Raw genomic sequence first — 18,535 nt, 5'->3', positions numbered from 1 at the left:
AGAACCAATCACTTTCTTCTCTTCCTACACGTACACATGCCTTACATCCTCGATAAAAACTTTTCACTGCTTCTAACAACTTGCCTCCCACACCATATATTCTTAATACCTTCCACAGAGCATCTCTATCAACTCTATCATATGCCTTCTCCAGATCCATAAATGCTACATACAAATCCATTTGCTTTTCTAAGTATTTCTCACATACATTCTTCAAAGCAAACACCTGATCCACACATCCTCTACCACTTCTGAAACCACACTGCTCTTCCCCAATCTGATGCTCTGTACATGCCTTCACCCTCTCAATCAATACCCTCCCATATAATTTACCAGGAATACTCAACAAACTTATACCTCTGTAATTTGAGCACTCACTCTTATCCCCTTTGCCTTTGTACAATGGCACTATGCACGCATTCCGCCAATCCTCAGGCACCTCACCATGAGTCATACATACATTAAATAACCTTACCAACCAGTCAATAATACAGTCACCCCCTTTTTGAATGCAAAGGTGAGTAATGTGGCAGTTGAGGGAATAATTGGTATACATGGGGTGTTCAGTGTTATAAATGGAAATGGTGAAGAGCTTGTAGATTTATGTGCTGAAAAAGGACTGGTGATTGGGAATACCTGGTTTAAAAAGCGAGATATACATAAGTATACGTATGTAAGTAGGAGAGATGGCCAGAGAGCATTATTGGATTACGTGTTAATTGACAGGCGCGCGAAAGAGAGACTTTTGGATGTTAATGTGCTGAGAGTGCAACTGGAGGGATGTCTGATCATTATCTTGTGGAGGCTAAGGTGAAGATTTGTATGGGTTTTCAGAAAAGAAGAGTGAATGTTGGGGTGAAGAGGGTGGTGAGAGAAAGTGAGCTTGGGAAGGAGACTTGTGTGAGGAAGTACCAGGAGAGACTGAGTACAGAATGGAAAAAGGTGAGAACAATGGAAGTTAGGGGAGTGGGGGAGGAATGGGATGTATTTAGGGAATCAGTGATGGATTGCGCAAAAGATGCTTGTGGCATGAGAAGAGTGGGAGGTGGGTTGATTAGAAAGGGTAGTGAGTGGTGGGATGAAGAAGTAAGATTATTAGTGAAAGAGAAGAGAGAGGCATTTGGACGATTTTTGCAGGGAAAAAATGCAATTGAGTGGGAGATGTATAAAAGAAAGAGACAGGTCAAGAGAAAGGTGCAAGAGGTGAAAAAGAGGGCAAATGAGAGTTGGGGTGAGAGAGTATCATTAAATTTTAGGGAGAATAAAAAGATGTTCTGGAAGGAGGTAAATAAAGTGCGTAAGACAAGGGAGCAAATGGGAACTTCAGTGAAGGGCGCAAATGGGGAGGTGATAACAAGTTGTAGTGATGTGAGAAGGAGATGGAGTGAGTATTTTGAAGGTTTGTTGAATGTGTTTGATGATAGAGTGGGAGATATAGGGTGTTTTGGTCGAGGTGGTGTGCAAAGTGAGAGGGTTAGGGAAAACGATTTGGTAAACAGAGAAGAGGTAGTAAAAGCTTTGCGGAAGATGAAAGCTGGCAAGGCAGCAGGTTTGGATGGTATTGCAGTGGAATTTATTAAAAAAGGGGGTGACTGTATTATTGATCATCTATATATATACACATATACATACATAAATGCTCAAACACACTACCTTGCTAATGCAGGAGACACTGATTAAGAATAATAAATAAAACAAATATATATATATATGTGCGTGTATGGGCGTTTATGTATATATGTGTGTATATGAGTGGATGAGCCATTCTTTGTCTGTTTCCTGGCACTACCTCGCTGACACGGGAAACAGCGATCAAGCATAATGAATAATTAAATCAACATATACACATACATAGACATATACATATATACGTATTCATACTTGCTTGCCTTCATCCATTCCAGGTGCTACCCAACCCACAGGAAACAGCATCGCTACCACCTGCTTCAGCATGCTAGCTCCAGAAAAACAGACAAAAAAAGGCCACATTCGTTCACATTCAGTCTCTAGTTGCCATGGGTAATGCATCGAAACCATATCTCCCAATCTACATCCAGGTGATGATATGATTATCACACTAATCCATCATGATACCAATGAATGTGGAGGATACTGATGAATGTGGAAATTGCACTTCAGTTGCAGATCAGATATTCACTTCATTAGTACTTTACAACACACAACATGTTTTGCACAGAGAATCCAGCTCATCAACTGAAAACAGTTCATACAGTCTCAAATTCCAACAAAAGCACAAAGACTTGTACATCATTTCCATCATTCTAGAGCAGACACTGACCTGACTTTTAAAGAATCTCCTGAATGATGAATTACCAATATATGTCTGTGTTTAGTACAAGAGAAAATGGAGTAATTTATGATGAAATATCTAACTAAGAAGAATATGCACTTTCTGACAGTGATATATCAAGAGAAATAGCTGAAGCAACTGATCAAATTAAGAGAGCTAAGCAAGGGCCAAATATATCTCTACGAATATTTCTAAAAAAGACAAAGAAAAAATAGGAAAAATTCTCTTAATGCTAACAAGACAAAGAACTGACCAATTTAGCATATAAAAAAATGGCAAACACATCATCAATACATGGGGAGGATCCAAACTGCTGCCAAAACAGTAAAGACCATACAGGAGGATGTGAAACGTACTGGATAAATCAAACTCAAGGGATATGGTACACAGGGATCCTGGTTCAGCACACTGACAGCAGGTCAAACCCTGTATACCACATCATACCAATTCACTTTATCCCATGCACCTATTTCACCCTCCAGCACATTCAGATCCCAACCAATTGAAATCTTTTTCACTACACCCCTCCATCTCCAATTTGGCCTCCCCCTTCTCCTTGTTCGTTCCACTTATGACACATATATCTTTGTTAACTTCTCCATATTCATTTTCTCCATATGTCCAGATTAGTTCAGCACATCCTCCTCAGCTCTTTCAACTACACACTTTAAATTAGCACACCTCTCTCTCGTTCTTACCCTTTTATTACTTGCTTAACCAATCCACTTTAAACCACATACTTAACTTAAACTTTTAATTTCCAGCACATCCACCATCCTCTATTAACTCATGCCTCACATCCATACATCACTGGGACTACTATACCTTCAAATATACCCATTCTTGCCCTCCCATATAACACTCTCTTTCCACACATTCCTCAATGCTCAAAGAACCTTCTTCCCCTTACCCATCCTAAGGCTAATTTCAGCTTCCATGATTATATTTGCGACCATATCCACTCTAAGGTACCTTAAATATTCCACTTCATCCAAATCTTTCTCCATTCAAACTCACACCCTATCTAACCTGTCCCTCTGTACTGCTAAACCTAATAACCTTGCATTCATTCACATTTACTCTCAACTTTACTCTTCCTCCTTTGACACATTCTCACTATGTCCCCAGTCTGATGCTCTGTATATGCCATCATCCTCAATCATCATCAATCACCACTATCCCAAACAAATTACGAGGTACATTTAACAAATAAATACCCCTGCACTCCATCAACCCTTAGGCACCTCATTATGATCTACACAGTGAAAATCCTAATCAACCAATCAACAAAAAAGTCACTCACTTTCTTAAGAAATTCAACTTTAATACCATCTACTCCACCTGCCTTGTCACACTTCATCTTACACAAGACTTTCGCCACCTCTTCTCCCTTCACACCACTTTCCATGACTCTTTCATTTTACATACCTCCCTGATCCAAACACCCTACACATGCCACCTTATCATCTAATACATCCAATAATCCTTCAGAATACTCGCTATCTCCTCCGCATCTCATCACTGTCTGTTACCATTTACCCATCTGCCTCTTCATCGATGTTCCCATCTATATTCTTGCTTTTTCTCATACTATTAATATCCTTTCAAAACATCTTACTTTCCCTGAAATTTGCTAATCTTCTCTCAGTATTTCCCAGGTATTGCAAGGTGCAGATGAAGAAAAGGCCTATTTGCTCACAGCCCACCATCCACAACCAGGAACCACTGACCTTTCCATGGTTTCCTCTGCTTCATATGCCCTTATTCAGTCTACTGACAGCATCTCATTTTGCTTACAACCACCCCACCCAAGGAGGATGAGCTTTGCACAGGACCATAAACTCCCATACAAAATCCCACCCCCTCTTTCCAAGTGCTTCTAACACAAATTTTTCACTGTAATAACCTGCTCCATTCATCCTCTGCCTCTCTTGAAGCTACATTGTTCCTCCTCAGCCTGATGATTTTAACACTGCATCACTCTCTCAATAACCACTTTCCTATGCATCTTTTAAGTATGTAATATGAGCCCTCACTTTTGTTCTTGCCATCATATAAGGGCACTTTATGTTCATTCTGCCAGTCCTCAGGTGCATTACTTTGTGTCATACTTACACTGGAATTCCCAACTAATTAATCAACAACAATGTGGCCTACTCTCCTAAGAAATTTAACTGTAATCCCATCCAATCCTACTACTATGGCACACTTCGTCTCATGCAAGGCTTTCACCACTTGCTCTCTTTTCACCAAATCATTTCTAAAGATTCTCACTCCACATACCATCTAATACTAAATACCCTACCATCTAACACATTCACAAGTCTTTAAGATACTCACTTGATCTTTCTTAACCTCTTCTTTGCTTTGTTACTACTTCTCCATCTTCTTCCCTAGCTGACTCTACCATCTGTTTTCTTGTTCTCACTCCTTTACCTCCTTCCAAAACATCTTATTTTCAAACATCTTATTTTCCTGCAATTACACCAATCTTTTCTCAAGCCATTTATTTCATTACCTGAGAACATATAGATCCCTTATTTAAATGATGACTATATGCTGGTGTCATATCTTAATCTAAAAGGTTAAATCATGATTTATATATTTCTCTCACCTGCGTATAAAGAAATTCAACAAAGCCAGGGGGACCTGCATCTTTAACACCCCAAGCTTCTGTCAAACGCCTTAAGATTACAAAGCAGTTCTTCTGAGCTACTGGATCAGGAAACTCTACCGCTCCTTGCACTACTGACATCAGGACCTAGAAAAAGCATAAACAGGAAATCTAAGAGTAATGCAGTTATATATTTCTTAAATAACTGAACTTCATGTGTAAGAAAAAACTAGAATTAAACTTTTCTGCTACCACAAAATGGACATATACAATGTTGTCTTTACTCATTTAAAAGAATGGGTTCAGGCTGCACACAGTGAAGGAGTAAAAGAGCAAGATATGAGGAAGAACTTTCACATCTACCTGTATTTTTCTCATTATGGTTGATGATGCAAATTTTTATTAAAATATCATATTTTCTGGCATGTAAGACCAACCCTAACTTTAGAAGGAAATATTCTGCAAAAATCATGAACTTTAACCTTGGCATTAGACATTTATCATTATCAGTCCATCTATCTATATCTCTTGATGCCTGTTCCCTTTGGAAACTCCCTCAAGGAATGGCCATGTCAAAGCAGTCTCCATAACTGCAAACTCCACTACTGCTTCTCTGCCTTTAGTGCCTCACCCTAAACAGGCCAAAGGCATAGGACAATTCTAGTGCAGAATTTTCATAGGCTACTACCTAGTGTTCCTAGCAACTTATTACTACCTAATATGTTTATCTAATGTTCTTGCCTAATGCTCCCAGCTAATGTTCATACCTACTGCTTCTACTTAATGCTCCAGTCTAATGTTTCTTCCTACTACTTATATCATCAAACAAAAAAGTCAATTTAGCATGCATAGAATGCCTTTTCCTGAATATGTAATAAAAAGATGTTGTTCATGCAAAATCTGACCACAGATACTCTATTCCCTGGTAAGATCTGTTGGGACAGGCCTATTACTAGAGTGTAATTCGGTAATACCCTGGTTAGCCCTATCCCTTAAGGCACTGTTTCATTACAGTACTCTTGGTTTCATCTACGAGCTCTAAGTTTTACGACAATTTTTTTTTGAAAATCCATAAAAGAAGTTAATTTGAAAATCCATATAAGAAGTCAAAAGTCATGAGTCTGAACACTCACAACATGCCAAGGGCAGCCCTCTCTGTTTACACTCACCTGGACACTCAGAGCACCAAACACACATACATCCAATCAGCACATTCTTTCTGACTTACAGACTTGTTTATATTTTTGTAACTATTTTTCATCTATCATGTCTGGGAAATGGCCTACAAGTTCTAGTGCTGCTAATGCATCTGAAGTATTTGTGAAAAGACTATGCTCACATAAAGAATTAAATGTGTTAAGGCTGTTGGAAGCTGGTGTGTGGCACACTAAGGTCGGTAATGCTTTCAAATTGGATAAACTGATGGTTTAAAAACATTCTTATGAACCCAGACAAGATAAAATCTTCTGACATGACAACCATGACGTTAACAGCAACAAAGGTGATTTGCTCAAGGAGCAGTTTGTCAAACTGGCCAATGAAGTGGGACTGGGGGATGTTGATATAGATGATATGGAGGACCAACAGCAGTCTTCTGGTGACAGTCTTACTACTTACAAACAGTGGAAATTGGCACAACAATGAATTCAAAGTGAGAGTGACACTGCTAATACAGAAAAGCCAGAGACACCACCAAAGAGAAACCTCACCACAGCATTCCTCAGTGACAGCATCACCAAGATCAGATGAGTTTGATGAGAACATCCTACAGTGGGAGTGCAGCAACAAAGCAGTGAGGTGTTCTCTACATGATTTACTAATACAGGGAACTGCTTAGTGAGAGAAAACAAAGAAAAGGCAATCAACCCTAAATGCACTCTTTACGAAGTGTCTGAAATAAGAGGAGCCATTGCTCAGCCTGTCATCCCAGCAGCAGCCTCTTCTGTCCTATGTTATTTCCTGTTGCTGTTGTGATGTGTTGCTGCTTTAGTACTTTGTTGATGAGCACCCATAATTGCTACTGATTATTAAATGTGTTAAAAGTGTAGGTCTTACTGTATGACAAAACTGTATGTAGTTAACAGAAGCACCAGTGCATGGTATTGAGTGTGGTGGTGGGTTAACTGTCAACTGGTGAGGAGCACTTGACAATAAATCTGGTGTGTGTTGCCAATCTGCCTCTCTAATCAACCCTACCTTTCTGCTTTCTCACTCCATATTTCAAAATATTAAGTACTGTAATGATGAAGGTATAGAATGCTGCTCATTTATGGTTACAATTAGTTTATAAGGTAAGCATCAGCTGTTCAACAGCTTGTGTGCAGTGCTGCAGCCAGTGTTACCAAAGAAACCAATAAATGCATTACCTCCTTTCCACTTACCACAATCAACCTCACCACCACCGCAACACCTTCATCATCACCACTACCTCTAATAGCACCACCTAAATCATAATTTCAGAGATTAAAGATGCATTAGCTTTAGCCAGGACCTGTACAATATCCCCTGCCTCCTACCTCCCACCCACCTCACCAACACCCTGCATCTCTAATACATTATACAACAATTGTCATTATTCATCAAATGACTGTCATTCATGATAAAAAATTCTATAAACTGGTTAAATGTTATCTATGAATTAGTAAAGATATGTTAAGGTCATAATCTGCATTTACTGATACCTGTAACCCCATACAGTACACAATACTGTATACATCTCATAGGCAATAAATAATATTATCAGGAATACATCTCATATATGAATACATCTCATATAAGCAATGGTATAGTGACCCTGCACAGAGCTGTTTTGCTCTGTTGTCGAGGAACATATCTTGAGTGCTAATCATGGTACTATTGTAGTAACCCAATAATATCCTCTTACCATCTTTTCTAGTCAGACATGTATACTTATGTATGTCCATCCTATTCAACCAAGTCTTTTCTCAGCATACAACTTCACAGGCTGTTCACCATTCCTATTCACCTCACTGAATATCCAGGTCTCCCAATTATACCCTTAACTGCCACATTATTCACTCTTACATTCAAATCACCCATCTCCATTAACTGATTTCTAGCATCAAAACCACTGACACGATCAGCTGCTCCCAAAACAATTGTGAGAAAAGCAAGAGGACAAATGAAATGGCAAATGGGGATATGGTAACACATAGTGATGAGATTAGGAGATGGATTGATTATTTTGAAGGATTGTTGAATATGTTCGATAACAGGGTGGCAGATGTAGGGTGTTTGGGTCAGGGTGGTATGTGAAGTAAGAGAGTCATGAAGAGTGGTTTGGTAAGGAAAGAAGAGGTGTTGAAAGCCTTGCAGAATGTGGCAAGACAGCTGGAGTTGATGGTACTGCAGTTGAACTTCTTAAGAAAGGGGGTGACTGTGTTGTTGATTGATTAACCAGGGTTTTCTATGTATGTATGGATCATGGTGATGTGCCTGAGTACTGGCAGAATGCATTAGTGCCACTGTATAAGGGCAAGGGGGACAAAGGTGAGTATTCAAACTATATAGGTATAAGTCTGTTGAGTGTTCCTGGTGTGTTGTATGGGATAGTGGTGACTGAGAGGGTGAAGGCATGTACAGAGCATTATATTAATATAACAGGAGAGGATTCCTGTGTATTCAGAAGTTATAAAGGGTGTATGAATCAAGTGTTTGTTTTACAGAATGTGTGAGAAATACTTAGAGCAACAGAGGGCACTGAATGTGGCATTTATGGATCTGGAGAAAGCACATGATAGGGTGAACAGAGGAAGTTCTTATGAATAAAAGGTGCATAAGGAAAGTTGCCAGAAGTAGTGAAAAGTTTTTCTCAAGGGTGTAAGGCTTGTGTATGAGCATGAAAAGAGACCAAGTGGTTCCAAATGAAGGCTGGTCTGCTGAAGGGGTGTGTGATGTCACCATGGTTGTTCTATTTGTTTGTGGATGGGATGGCGAGAGAGGTAAACACAAGCATCTTGGGGAAAAGGGCAAGTACATAGTCAGATGGGGATGATGGGGGCCTGGGAAGAGAATAAATCATTCTTTGCTGATGATGCAGCACTGGTGGTAGATCCAAGTGAGAAACTGCAGAAGTTGGAGAGAGATTTTGGAAGTGTGAATGGAGGAAATCAAGAGTAAATGCGAGTAAAAGAAAGGTAATCAATTTTACCTGGCTAGAGTAACAGGTTAGCATGGGTGTGTTTGAATATAAAAAATTTAAAGGAAGTGAGATGTTTTAGATACCCAGGAGAGGACTGCAGCAAATGGAACCATGGGAGCAGAAGTGAGCAATAGAGTGGGTGAGGGGGCAGAGGTTCTGGGAGCAATGAAGAATGCGTGGCAAGAAAGGTCATTATATGGAAAGCCAAAATGAGTATGTCTGAAGGTATAGTAGTCCCAATGATGTATGGATGTGAAGCATGGGCATAGAGAAAGATGCTTGGAGGAGGGTGAATGTGTTGGAAATGAAATGCTTTGAGTACAATATGTGGTGTGAAGTGGTTAATGAAGCAAGTTATAATAGGGTAGGAGAGAGGTATGGTAATAATAAGTGTGGATGAGAAAGCTGAGGAGGGTGTGCTGAAATGGTTTGTATATATGCAATGGAAATTTAAAGAAATACTTACCTGTTGCAAAATACCAGAATCTAATGAAACCAAGATATCCAGGAGATTATTGGATACAATAGTTGTTACAAAAAGATAGTAGTTCCTCTGGAGTAGTCTTCTTGTTCTTTTTTCTTCCTCGTCATTTTCTTCAAGAGGTTCAGACAAAGCAGTGAAGATGGCAGATACGAGAGGAACAAATATACTTTGTAGGAAAGGACCAATATCTTTCTGAAAATCATAAAAGACAACCTTTAATTGCAAAAGACCAAATTATGAGTATATGGATACCCAACACATGCACTTTCATGCTATATGAGTGTGCAAATGACAATTACTATTACATACCATTACTTTTCTTACTTGAGAAAACTGAAAGTCTTTTTTAGGTTCTTACTTGAAATTTGGTGATAATCTGATTGATTAGAGGAAGATATTCAGTAAGAACTGTTGGTGAAGGTGTATGTAGGAGAGCCTGAGATGCTGACGGTAACAAGGGCAACAGGCTTCCTCCATCTAGGCAAACTACCAGTCTGTGCATCAACTGGCGCACACCAGAACCCACTATTTCGCGCTCCACTCCAACCTAGAAATACGAAAAAAATTAAAACATATCTTGAAGCAATTCATCTAGTAATATTACCTTAATACAGTCACATCAAAATGTATGTATTAAAAAGCCTTTTTTTTTTGACTGTCAAAAACAGATCTGTTTACCCTGGAATCATTAATGTAGATGCAAGAGTTCATGGAAAAAATAATTGCTTTTCCTCTAATCCTTTAATAATACAGAGTTCAAAGCAATGAATGTAGCCCAACAGAGAAATAAAGTATATTTCTAGTAAGGAATATTATATTTTTTTTTCTTTTTTTTTCCGCCGTCTCCCGCGTTTGCGAGGTAGCGCAAGGAAACAGACGAAAGAAATGGCCCAACCCACCCCCATACACATGTATATACATACGTCCACACACGCAAATATACATACCTACACAGCTTTCCATGGTTTACCCCAGACGCTCACATGCCTTGATTCAATCCACTGACAGCACGTCAACCCCGGTATACCACATCGCTCCAATTCACTCTATTCCTTGCCCTCCTTTCACCCTCCTGCATGTTCAGGCCCCGATCACACAAAATCTTTTTCACTCCATCTTTCCACCTCCAATTTGGTCTCCCTCTTCTCCTCGTTCCCTCCACCTCCAACACATATATCCTCTTGGTCAATCTTTCCTCACTCATTCTCTCCATGTGACCAAACCATTTCAAAACACCCTCTTCTGCTCTCTCAACCACGCTCTTTTTATTTCCACACATCTCTCTTACCCTTACGTTACTTACTCGATCAAACCACCTCACACCACACATTGTCCTCAAACATCTCATTTCCAGCACATCCATCCTCCTGCGCACAACTCTATCCATAGTCCACGCCTCGCAACCATACAACATTGTTGGAACCACTATTCCTTCAAACATACCCATTTTTGCTTTCCGAGATAATGTTCTCGACTTCCACACATTCTTCAAGGCTCCCAGAATTTTCGCCCCCTCCCCCACCCTATGATCCACTTCCGCTTCCATAGTTCCATCCGCTGCCAGATCCACTCCCAGATATCTAAAACACTTCACTTCCTCCAGTTTTTCTCCATTCAAACTCACCTCCCAATTGACTTGACCCTCAACCCTACTGTACCTAATAACCTTGCTCTTAACTTTCTTCTTTCACACACTTTACCAAACTCAGTCACCAGCTTCTGTAGTTTCTCACATGAATCAGCCACCAGCGCTGTATCATCACTTTAAATTTGTAGCTTATGGTATAGGCTAAGGACATAGCCCCCTTTTATTCACATTGGTCTACCAAAGTAACGATTTAAGAAGCTCCTGGCAAGAGTTTTTGGAAGATCCCTGCTTTCTGCAGAAATAGCATTTATCCAACATTTTGGACTGGAGCCTTACACCATGTCATTGCACTGGGTTGCAAAAGTGAACTTTACCAGGATCTGCTTTTAATGATGTTAACAAACTAAGGCCTTAGATTGTAAGGTAATCACAGCATCTGCATAATCACAAGCTTTGTCCTGGTGAAGACAAAGACAGCCAGTCTGAGAGTTGCACTCTATTCTTAGCCCTGTAAAGATCTAGCTGAGAACCTGGGATTAATCCCATCTGATGATGAAACCTACATTTTGAAATGTCTCCCTTTTTCAAAAACCTTGTCTGGTGCATTCCTCCTTTGATGGTGACAGCACCAGCAAACTGTTGTGGTAAGCCAAACCTATCACTCTAAGAAAGATAAGTTTACTTTGTAAAAGAAAATTTGGAGTGGCTATGCATAAACCAAAAGGCATCATCAAAAACTTTCTCATTCTTGAATGTATTGGAATGAGTGAATAGGCATCCTTTCAGTCTAGGATAACTGTCCAGTAGTTTAACTACAAGGTCTAGTGGATGCTCTGAGAAGTGATCATATTAAACTGTGATTAGGAATAACAGCATTATATTAATACAAGCCTAAAATAATTTTCTCTTGATTTCCTTTTTATTTTTTATTTTTTATTTTTTATTTTTTTTGCTTTGTCGCTGTCTCCCGCGTTTGCGAGGTAGCGCAAGGAAACAGACGAAAGAAATGGCCCAACCCACCCTCATACACATGTATATACATACGTCCACACACGCAAATATACATACCTACACAGCTTTCCATGGTTTACCCCAGTCGCTTCACATGCCTTGATTCACTCCACTGACAGCACGTCAACCCCGGTATACCACATCGCTCCAATTCACTCTATTCCTTGCCCTCCTTTCACCCTCCTGCATGTTCAGGCCCCGATCACACAGTAGGGTTGAGGGTCAAGTCAATTGGGAGGTGAGTTTGAATGGAGAAAAACTGGAGGAAGTGAAGTGTTTTAGATATCTGGGAGTGGATCTGGCAGCGGATGGAACCATGGAAGCGGAAGTGGATCATAGGGTGCGGGAGGGGGCGAAAATTCTGGGAGCCTTAAAGAATGTGTGGAAGTCGAGAACATTATCTCGGAAAGCAAAAATGGGTATGTTTGAAGGAATAGTGGTTCCAACAATGTTGTATGGTTGCGAGGCGTGGGCTATGGATAGAGTTGTGCGCAGGAGGATGGATGTGCTGGAAATGAGATGTTTGAGGACAATGTGTGGTGTGAGGTGGTTTGATCGAGTAAGTAACGTAAGGGTAAGAGAGATGTGTGGAAATAAAAAGAGCGTGGTTGAGAGAGCAGAAGAGGGTGTTTTGAAATGGTTCGGGCACATGGAGAGAATGAGTGAGGAAAGATTGACCAAGAGAATATATGTGTCGGAGGTGGAGGGAACGAGGAGAAGAGGGAGACCAAATTGGAGGTGGAAAGATGGAGTGAAAAAGATTATATTCTATCTCCCAATAATAACTTATTTTAGTCACATCCATAGTGCTGAGTTGCTTAACTCTTACAATGCTTTGGACTTCATCTGAGAAATCCATGAGAGCTCAAGACCTCATACAAGGAATTAGGGGTTCCTAACATCAAATGAATTAACAGTAATGTTTCGTTCCACCCCTTATCCACAACATAATTCAACCACAAAACAGGAAGAACATGCATGTAAGATGACTGGCATGTTAACATTCTTATGTGCCCAAGATTGTGTGATAATAACAATGACTGATGATTAAGATGAAGTGGAATGCTTATATATAGACATATTACACTTTAAGTCAGGTCTACAAACATCTGCAAAGCTCCAATTAATTTCTATTTGACAACTTTTCACCTGAGATGGCCTTGATTAGGGCATGTTATTTGCTCAAGCCATGTTAGAAAAAAAGCCAGAGGTTTCTAACCCACAGGAATCTTTGAGAACCTCTAACAGGTCATGTGACAAACTGACCCAGGAAGAGAAAATTACCATTCATAACTGATAAACATCCCGAGTTTATTTGTCTGCTTAAATACGAAATCTCTACAAATGCACTCTTCTCAATCAGTAAACAGCTCTTTTTCCACTAATCAAATCTACTGGATAGGATCCTCTATTACATAAATGGGTACTACACTAATTATGATTCAACTGGAAACAAGCTTTTCTTTTCATATCAAGTATTACACAAAAAACAGTGAGACAACATGGTAGAAAAATATACATACATTGAGGCAGTTGATGAACAGTTGCATGGCATCCAAGTACAACTGAACACAACCACACGCTTGAATTGAGTTCTGGTTTGAAAATGCCTTTGAAGTACGTGCTGTGACTGATGTTCCATGACAGATACTCTTTGCAATGCTCATCTGTAACATGAAAAAAAAGTAGGTTTTGAAATCTGAAAAACATTTTCTCTCCAAGGCAGTGTCCTCTGAGCAAATGAGAGACAATCCTTGGGATTATCAGAGTTCTGATAACTATGAACCCCAAAAATCGTGCAGATGCCCTTTTATACACACCCCTTTTCACTTGAATCACCCATCAACTGTACCACATTTGCTCAAATCAAGTTGTGCTCAGCCAGTCACTGGAAAGAATGGATCCTTTTTCTTGACTTTCCTAAGACATTTGATAAAGTAAATTAATGAATTCTATCAAGAAAACTAAGGCAGCAATACATAAATGTCAAAGTAGGGTGACTGAACAAGGGGTTTTAAACTAAGAATAAATCTAAAATAGTAGCAAAAGAACTATGATTTAGATGTTCTAATAGGTGTAAAAAAGGAAATAGTTCAAGCTCCAATGTTATTTATGACAATGGTATACAGACAGAGAAATAATAAATAAAAAAAAAATTGCATCCAGATGCTCTCCTGACACATTAGTCAGTAAAATAACACAATCAAAAGATAAAAGGAACATGCAAAAAGATCTATATATAATTCACAGCTAAGCTGAAGAGAACCTAAAGAAGATAATATTGAACACATAAGCTAAAGAAGGGTTAAAAATGTGATGGTGATCCAGTAACAGAAGAAACAGGGAGAGGGATAAAACATGAAGTAAACATCAAAGATCTGAAAATTTGAAACTTGAATTCAGTGAGCATACCAACAAAACAGGACTTTCAAGCCAAGTAATGAGTGGTATGATAAAGACAACTTTCAATATAAGAGACAGAAAGCTGATGATGAAAATGACCAGTGCATACATAAAAAAGCAAAATCAGATATTGGTGCTACTACACTGTATGGTCATAAACCAAACCAGATAAAATAAATAACCTAAGGAGAATTCAGAAACATTCAACATGCAGTTTTGAGAACTGAACATCATTACCACGAAAAACTTAAGTGAACTGCAACTGTACAGACTCAAGAGAATAAATGCATTTAATTATTTATGCATGGCAACACAGAGTCAGTAGAAGAAAAATGTTCTGGCTATAAAGCTTCACACACCATGGCTGCCTTGCAACAAAGATGAAAAGAATATTCAACATTCCATCATGTAAAATAACTAACAAGAGTGAGAAATGAATCCTTTAAAAGTAAACCAGAAGAATGCAATATCAACCAAAAACTGATAAGCATGGCTTAACTGTAGCACCAGAAAATAACAGCTTAGAGACGCAAGCACTTATGCAGTGAGCACTAAGTACTAGCCCTGCCCCAGACAAACTCATATTGAAAGTACCTATAGGTCCCTCCTCTTCTGATGTGTGGATCCTCTCATTCAGTGTTTTTTACTTATCCTCCCCATATGTGTGAATCATTTCACCACACTCCCGTTAGCTCTCTCAATAAGACTGCCACATCTTTATCTTACACTGCACCATCCTTTACTGGAGCAACCTGCCTCACACCACACATCATTCTTAAGCATCTAATTTCCAACACAACCACATTCTTCCTTTCTTTTGTGCTCATGGCTCAAGACTCAAATCTATACAACATTGTCATTCCTATTACAACTTCAAATATCCCATCTTTGCCCTAACAAACCTCCTCTACACAATCCACAATGTACATGGGACCCCAACTCTCTATGACCACCAGTGATAAAAGAAGTGCAAAGTTCCTAAAGTCATAAAAATTTGCTCATTCACAAAATTTGGTCAACTGTTAATATCCAGCTTATTCATAAGACAGCCAAATATCCTGAAATTCATATTGCCCATCTAAGTGGAAGATAACTCAATTTGTAGCTTCAACATTGTTTCTTTACCTTAAAATCAATTAAAAAAACAATGAAACTTTTTAATTCAGAATTAAATAAGAATACTACAGTATCTGCATAAACACTGCTTCATAATATATCTTAATTCTCTTTCTAACCTATATCATATACTTTTTCACTTTAAAATACACATGAAACTCCAGGTTCACTAACATTAACATAAAATAGCACATTTATGACTATATGCCTTGAAACATATTATGATGTTCAGATATTTCTAATGCATGGTACACACCTGTCTAACAGGATCCTGCTCTTGAGCTAGTCTTTCTGCTAGGCAACTAACTTTGGTGAAAACTGGTGACAGAAGATTTCTCATTAAAATTTCTTTTCGTTGTACTTCATTATTACCAGATATAATTAACATGGCAGCAGCTTCAAACACATACAGTTGATCATCATTTGTCAGTAATGGACAGACTGAAAAATAAGATTTCTATTAACGTAAGAACATTTAACACAGTATTATATTACGAAAATTTGACAACAATATTTCACAAAAACAGGTGTAACAGAGGCAAGCATGAAAATGTAAATGCGAATTCGAGTTTTGCCAATTGTCATGACTCCACTGAATTTACTCTATCAACCCTTCTCACACCATATATTTTACTCAAAAATTTCATCCTCTTCCATACATTCTCCTTTACAGTCCATGCCTTCAAACACACATTTTCACACTCTCTTTCCACACATCCTCAATGTTCCCAGAACCTTTGACTCTTCACTCACCCAGTGACTCACCTCTGCCTCCATCGTTCCAGTTGCTGCCATGTCCACTCCCACATTACATACTTTATGGTATTTTTTTTTTTACCAAGCATAACTTCAAACATTCTGTACAAACTATTTACATATAGTTTACATGTTCTACATATTCTTTTATTCTATATGCATGATCAACATACTTATGATTTACACACATCAAATTGCTAACATTGCAAATAAAAAAATCTATATTTTCATCTCATAAATAAACAATAATACACAAGAAACCATTAACTTTTCTATAAAATTGATTACTTACTACAAAAAATCTAGTTTTCTGCCATGATGATGCAGTTACAATGTTTTGGTGATTTGTGGATAACTGATGTGTGATATTACAAGTATTTCTAGCCACATTATGTTGCCAGTAGCATCTAAGATGTGGAGTCAGACATCAACTGGGAATTCAAATGAGGGCACAAAAGTTTAGAACCACAAGTTGGCTCAGTGTAATGTACTAAATCCAGCCACAAATGTGGCTTGGTATAATTAAAGGTTTATTACTCTTTGATGGTTTATGGGTGCCCGTGATGCATGATATTTTATCCAGCCATGCTGTTAGGTTGCTTGACATCTATGTATAAGATATGGAATCACACAACAGCTGGGAATTCAATTGAGGGCATGAAAGCTTACAACCACAACTGTGACTCAGTGCAACATGCTATGGCTGGCCACAACTGTGGTTTGGCACAATGAGATGGTTAAGATCAACAAATAATCCCTGAGTGTGGTCAGCTGCTGTGACACATTCCTGAATGATCACTAACCAAACTCACTGGTTCTCACATATCAATGTAACAGATTTCACGACCATTATACAGTGATTCTAAACTATCATTCAAACAAGACTCAGTATCAGAATTCTCCCACAGTTTAAAGTCATATAAACTCACTGGATTTACTCAAGGTATATGAAGTCAGCATCATGATGCACTTTTCAGTTTTGCATGCTTTAAAACTTTGTCACCAGTAACAGCAAGAAATTCTAGTTGTAGGGCACAAACTAAAGCATCATAAATTTCATACAACTAAGTTCATAAAGTAAAAGTATAAGAGAGGGATATTAATAGCAAGGTAGTCAGATGAAAAGTAAGTGCTTTTCTTATGAGTTAATCTCTTTGAGTTACTCCTTACAAGATCTGTTATACAAGGAAGTTGAAGTACGACTGTTACTTTCAACTGCAACTTATTATCAAATTGCTTAATAATGGTTTTCTTGTCATTTGATTAGGTCTTTTCGGGAACCAGTCATCAAATAAACAGAGGCCATTTCTCTCTGGTGAATGTAATGGTTATTCACCCATTCCGTAATCATTCATCCCTCTGCTAAACTGAGTTCTGTTTCCATGAACCCTTCACATGGAAGTTCAATTCATGCCTGATAACAAAGCTTCTCAAATACAATAATCACATTCCTTTCTACATACAATTCCACTGTGGCTCAATATCTAAAAGAAATGCTCACTAAAAGCACAAAACTCAGCAGCTGCTAAGTCACAAATGATGGCATAGCAAAGCAAATAAAATTGATGCAATGCCTTGCCACCTCAAGTGAGAGAGACTGAGAGATAAAAAAAAAAACTTAAAAGGTCTAAGACTTTCATCTGACACTTACTTTGGCCATTGTCAGGAGGTGCCATCACCAACAGCTCTGTAAGCTGACTTAGAATTTCTTCGGTGTAACCCAAAATGTGGTTTTTGAGGCAGCGAACAATGCGTGAGAACAAGTAACTTGCTCTACTGCGGACCTTTCAAGGAAAAAGTATATAAATTAATGACAGAGACATATGATAATAAGAGTACCTACCTAAATAAAAGTACCCATAACAAGAATTAGCAGGAAAGGTAAGGTTAGTTAACAGCACACTGCCTGTCTTACTTGATGGACTTTTATCTCCACTGTCACACACCTAACAACTTCCTTAACAACAATCTGAGGATAATCAAGGAATGACCTCAACCTTATGTCAAATTGCTTTATAACACACATGAAGCAATATGCAAAAAGGCACACAGGAAGTAAGGCTGAGGATGGGAAACTGGATGTTCTAGCT

The 18,535-nt window shown here is 38.6% G+C and overlaps 1 protein-coding gene across 3 annotated transcripts in view; it reads right to left on the bottom strand.

The window, feature by feature from the left end:
• Positions 1-18,535, bottom strand: part of LOC139746195 (exportin-T-like) — a 68,835-nt gene that overhangs the window by 9,990 nt on the left and 40,310 nt on the right. For all 3 annotated transcript variants that reach the window (XM_071657121.1, XM_071657123.1, XM_071657122.1), the window contains exons 14-19: positions 18,097-18,229; positions 15,946-16,130; positions 13,694-13,837; positions 9,930-10,118; positions 9,554-9,763; positions 4,926-5,072 (exon numbers count right to left, since the gene is read on the bottom strand). In XM_071657121.1, coding sequence (XP_071513222.1) covers positions 4,926-5,072; positions 9,554-9,763; positions 9,930-10,118; positions 13,694-13,837; positions 15,946-16,130; positions 18,097-18,229 — 1,008 coding nt within the window. The remainder of the gene's footprint in view (positions 1-4,925; positions 5,073-9,553; positions 9,764-9,929; positions 10,119-13,693; positions 13,838-15,945; positions 16,131-18,096; positions 18,230-18,535) is intronic.

Source organism: Panulirus ornatus, chromosome 64, assembly GCF_036320965.1.
Source record: "Panulirus ornatus isolate Po-2019 chromosome 64, ASM3632096v1, whole genome shotgun sequence".
NCBI classification, from domain to species: Eukaryota; Metazoa; Arthropoda; class Malacostraca; order Decapoda; family Palinuridae; genus Panulirus; species Panulirus ornatus.
The sequence above is the reverse complement of the archived record's forward strand: the minus strand, read 5'-3'. Positions and strand labels throughout refer to the sequence as shown.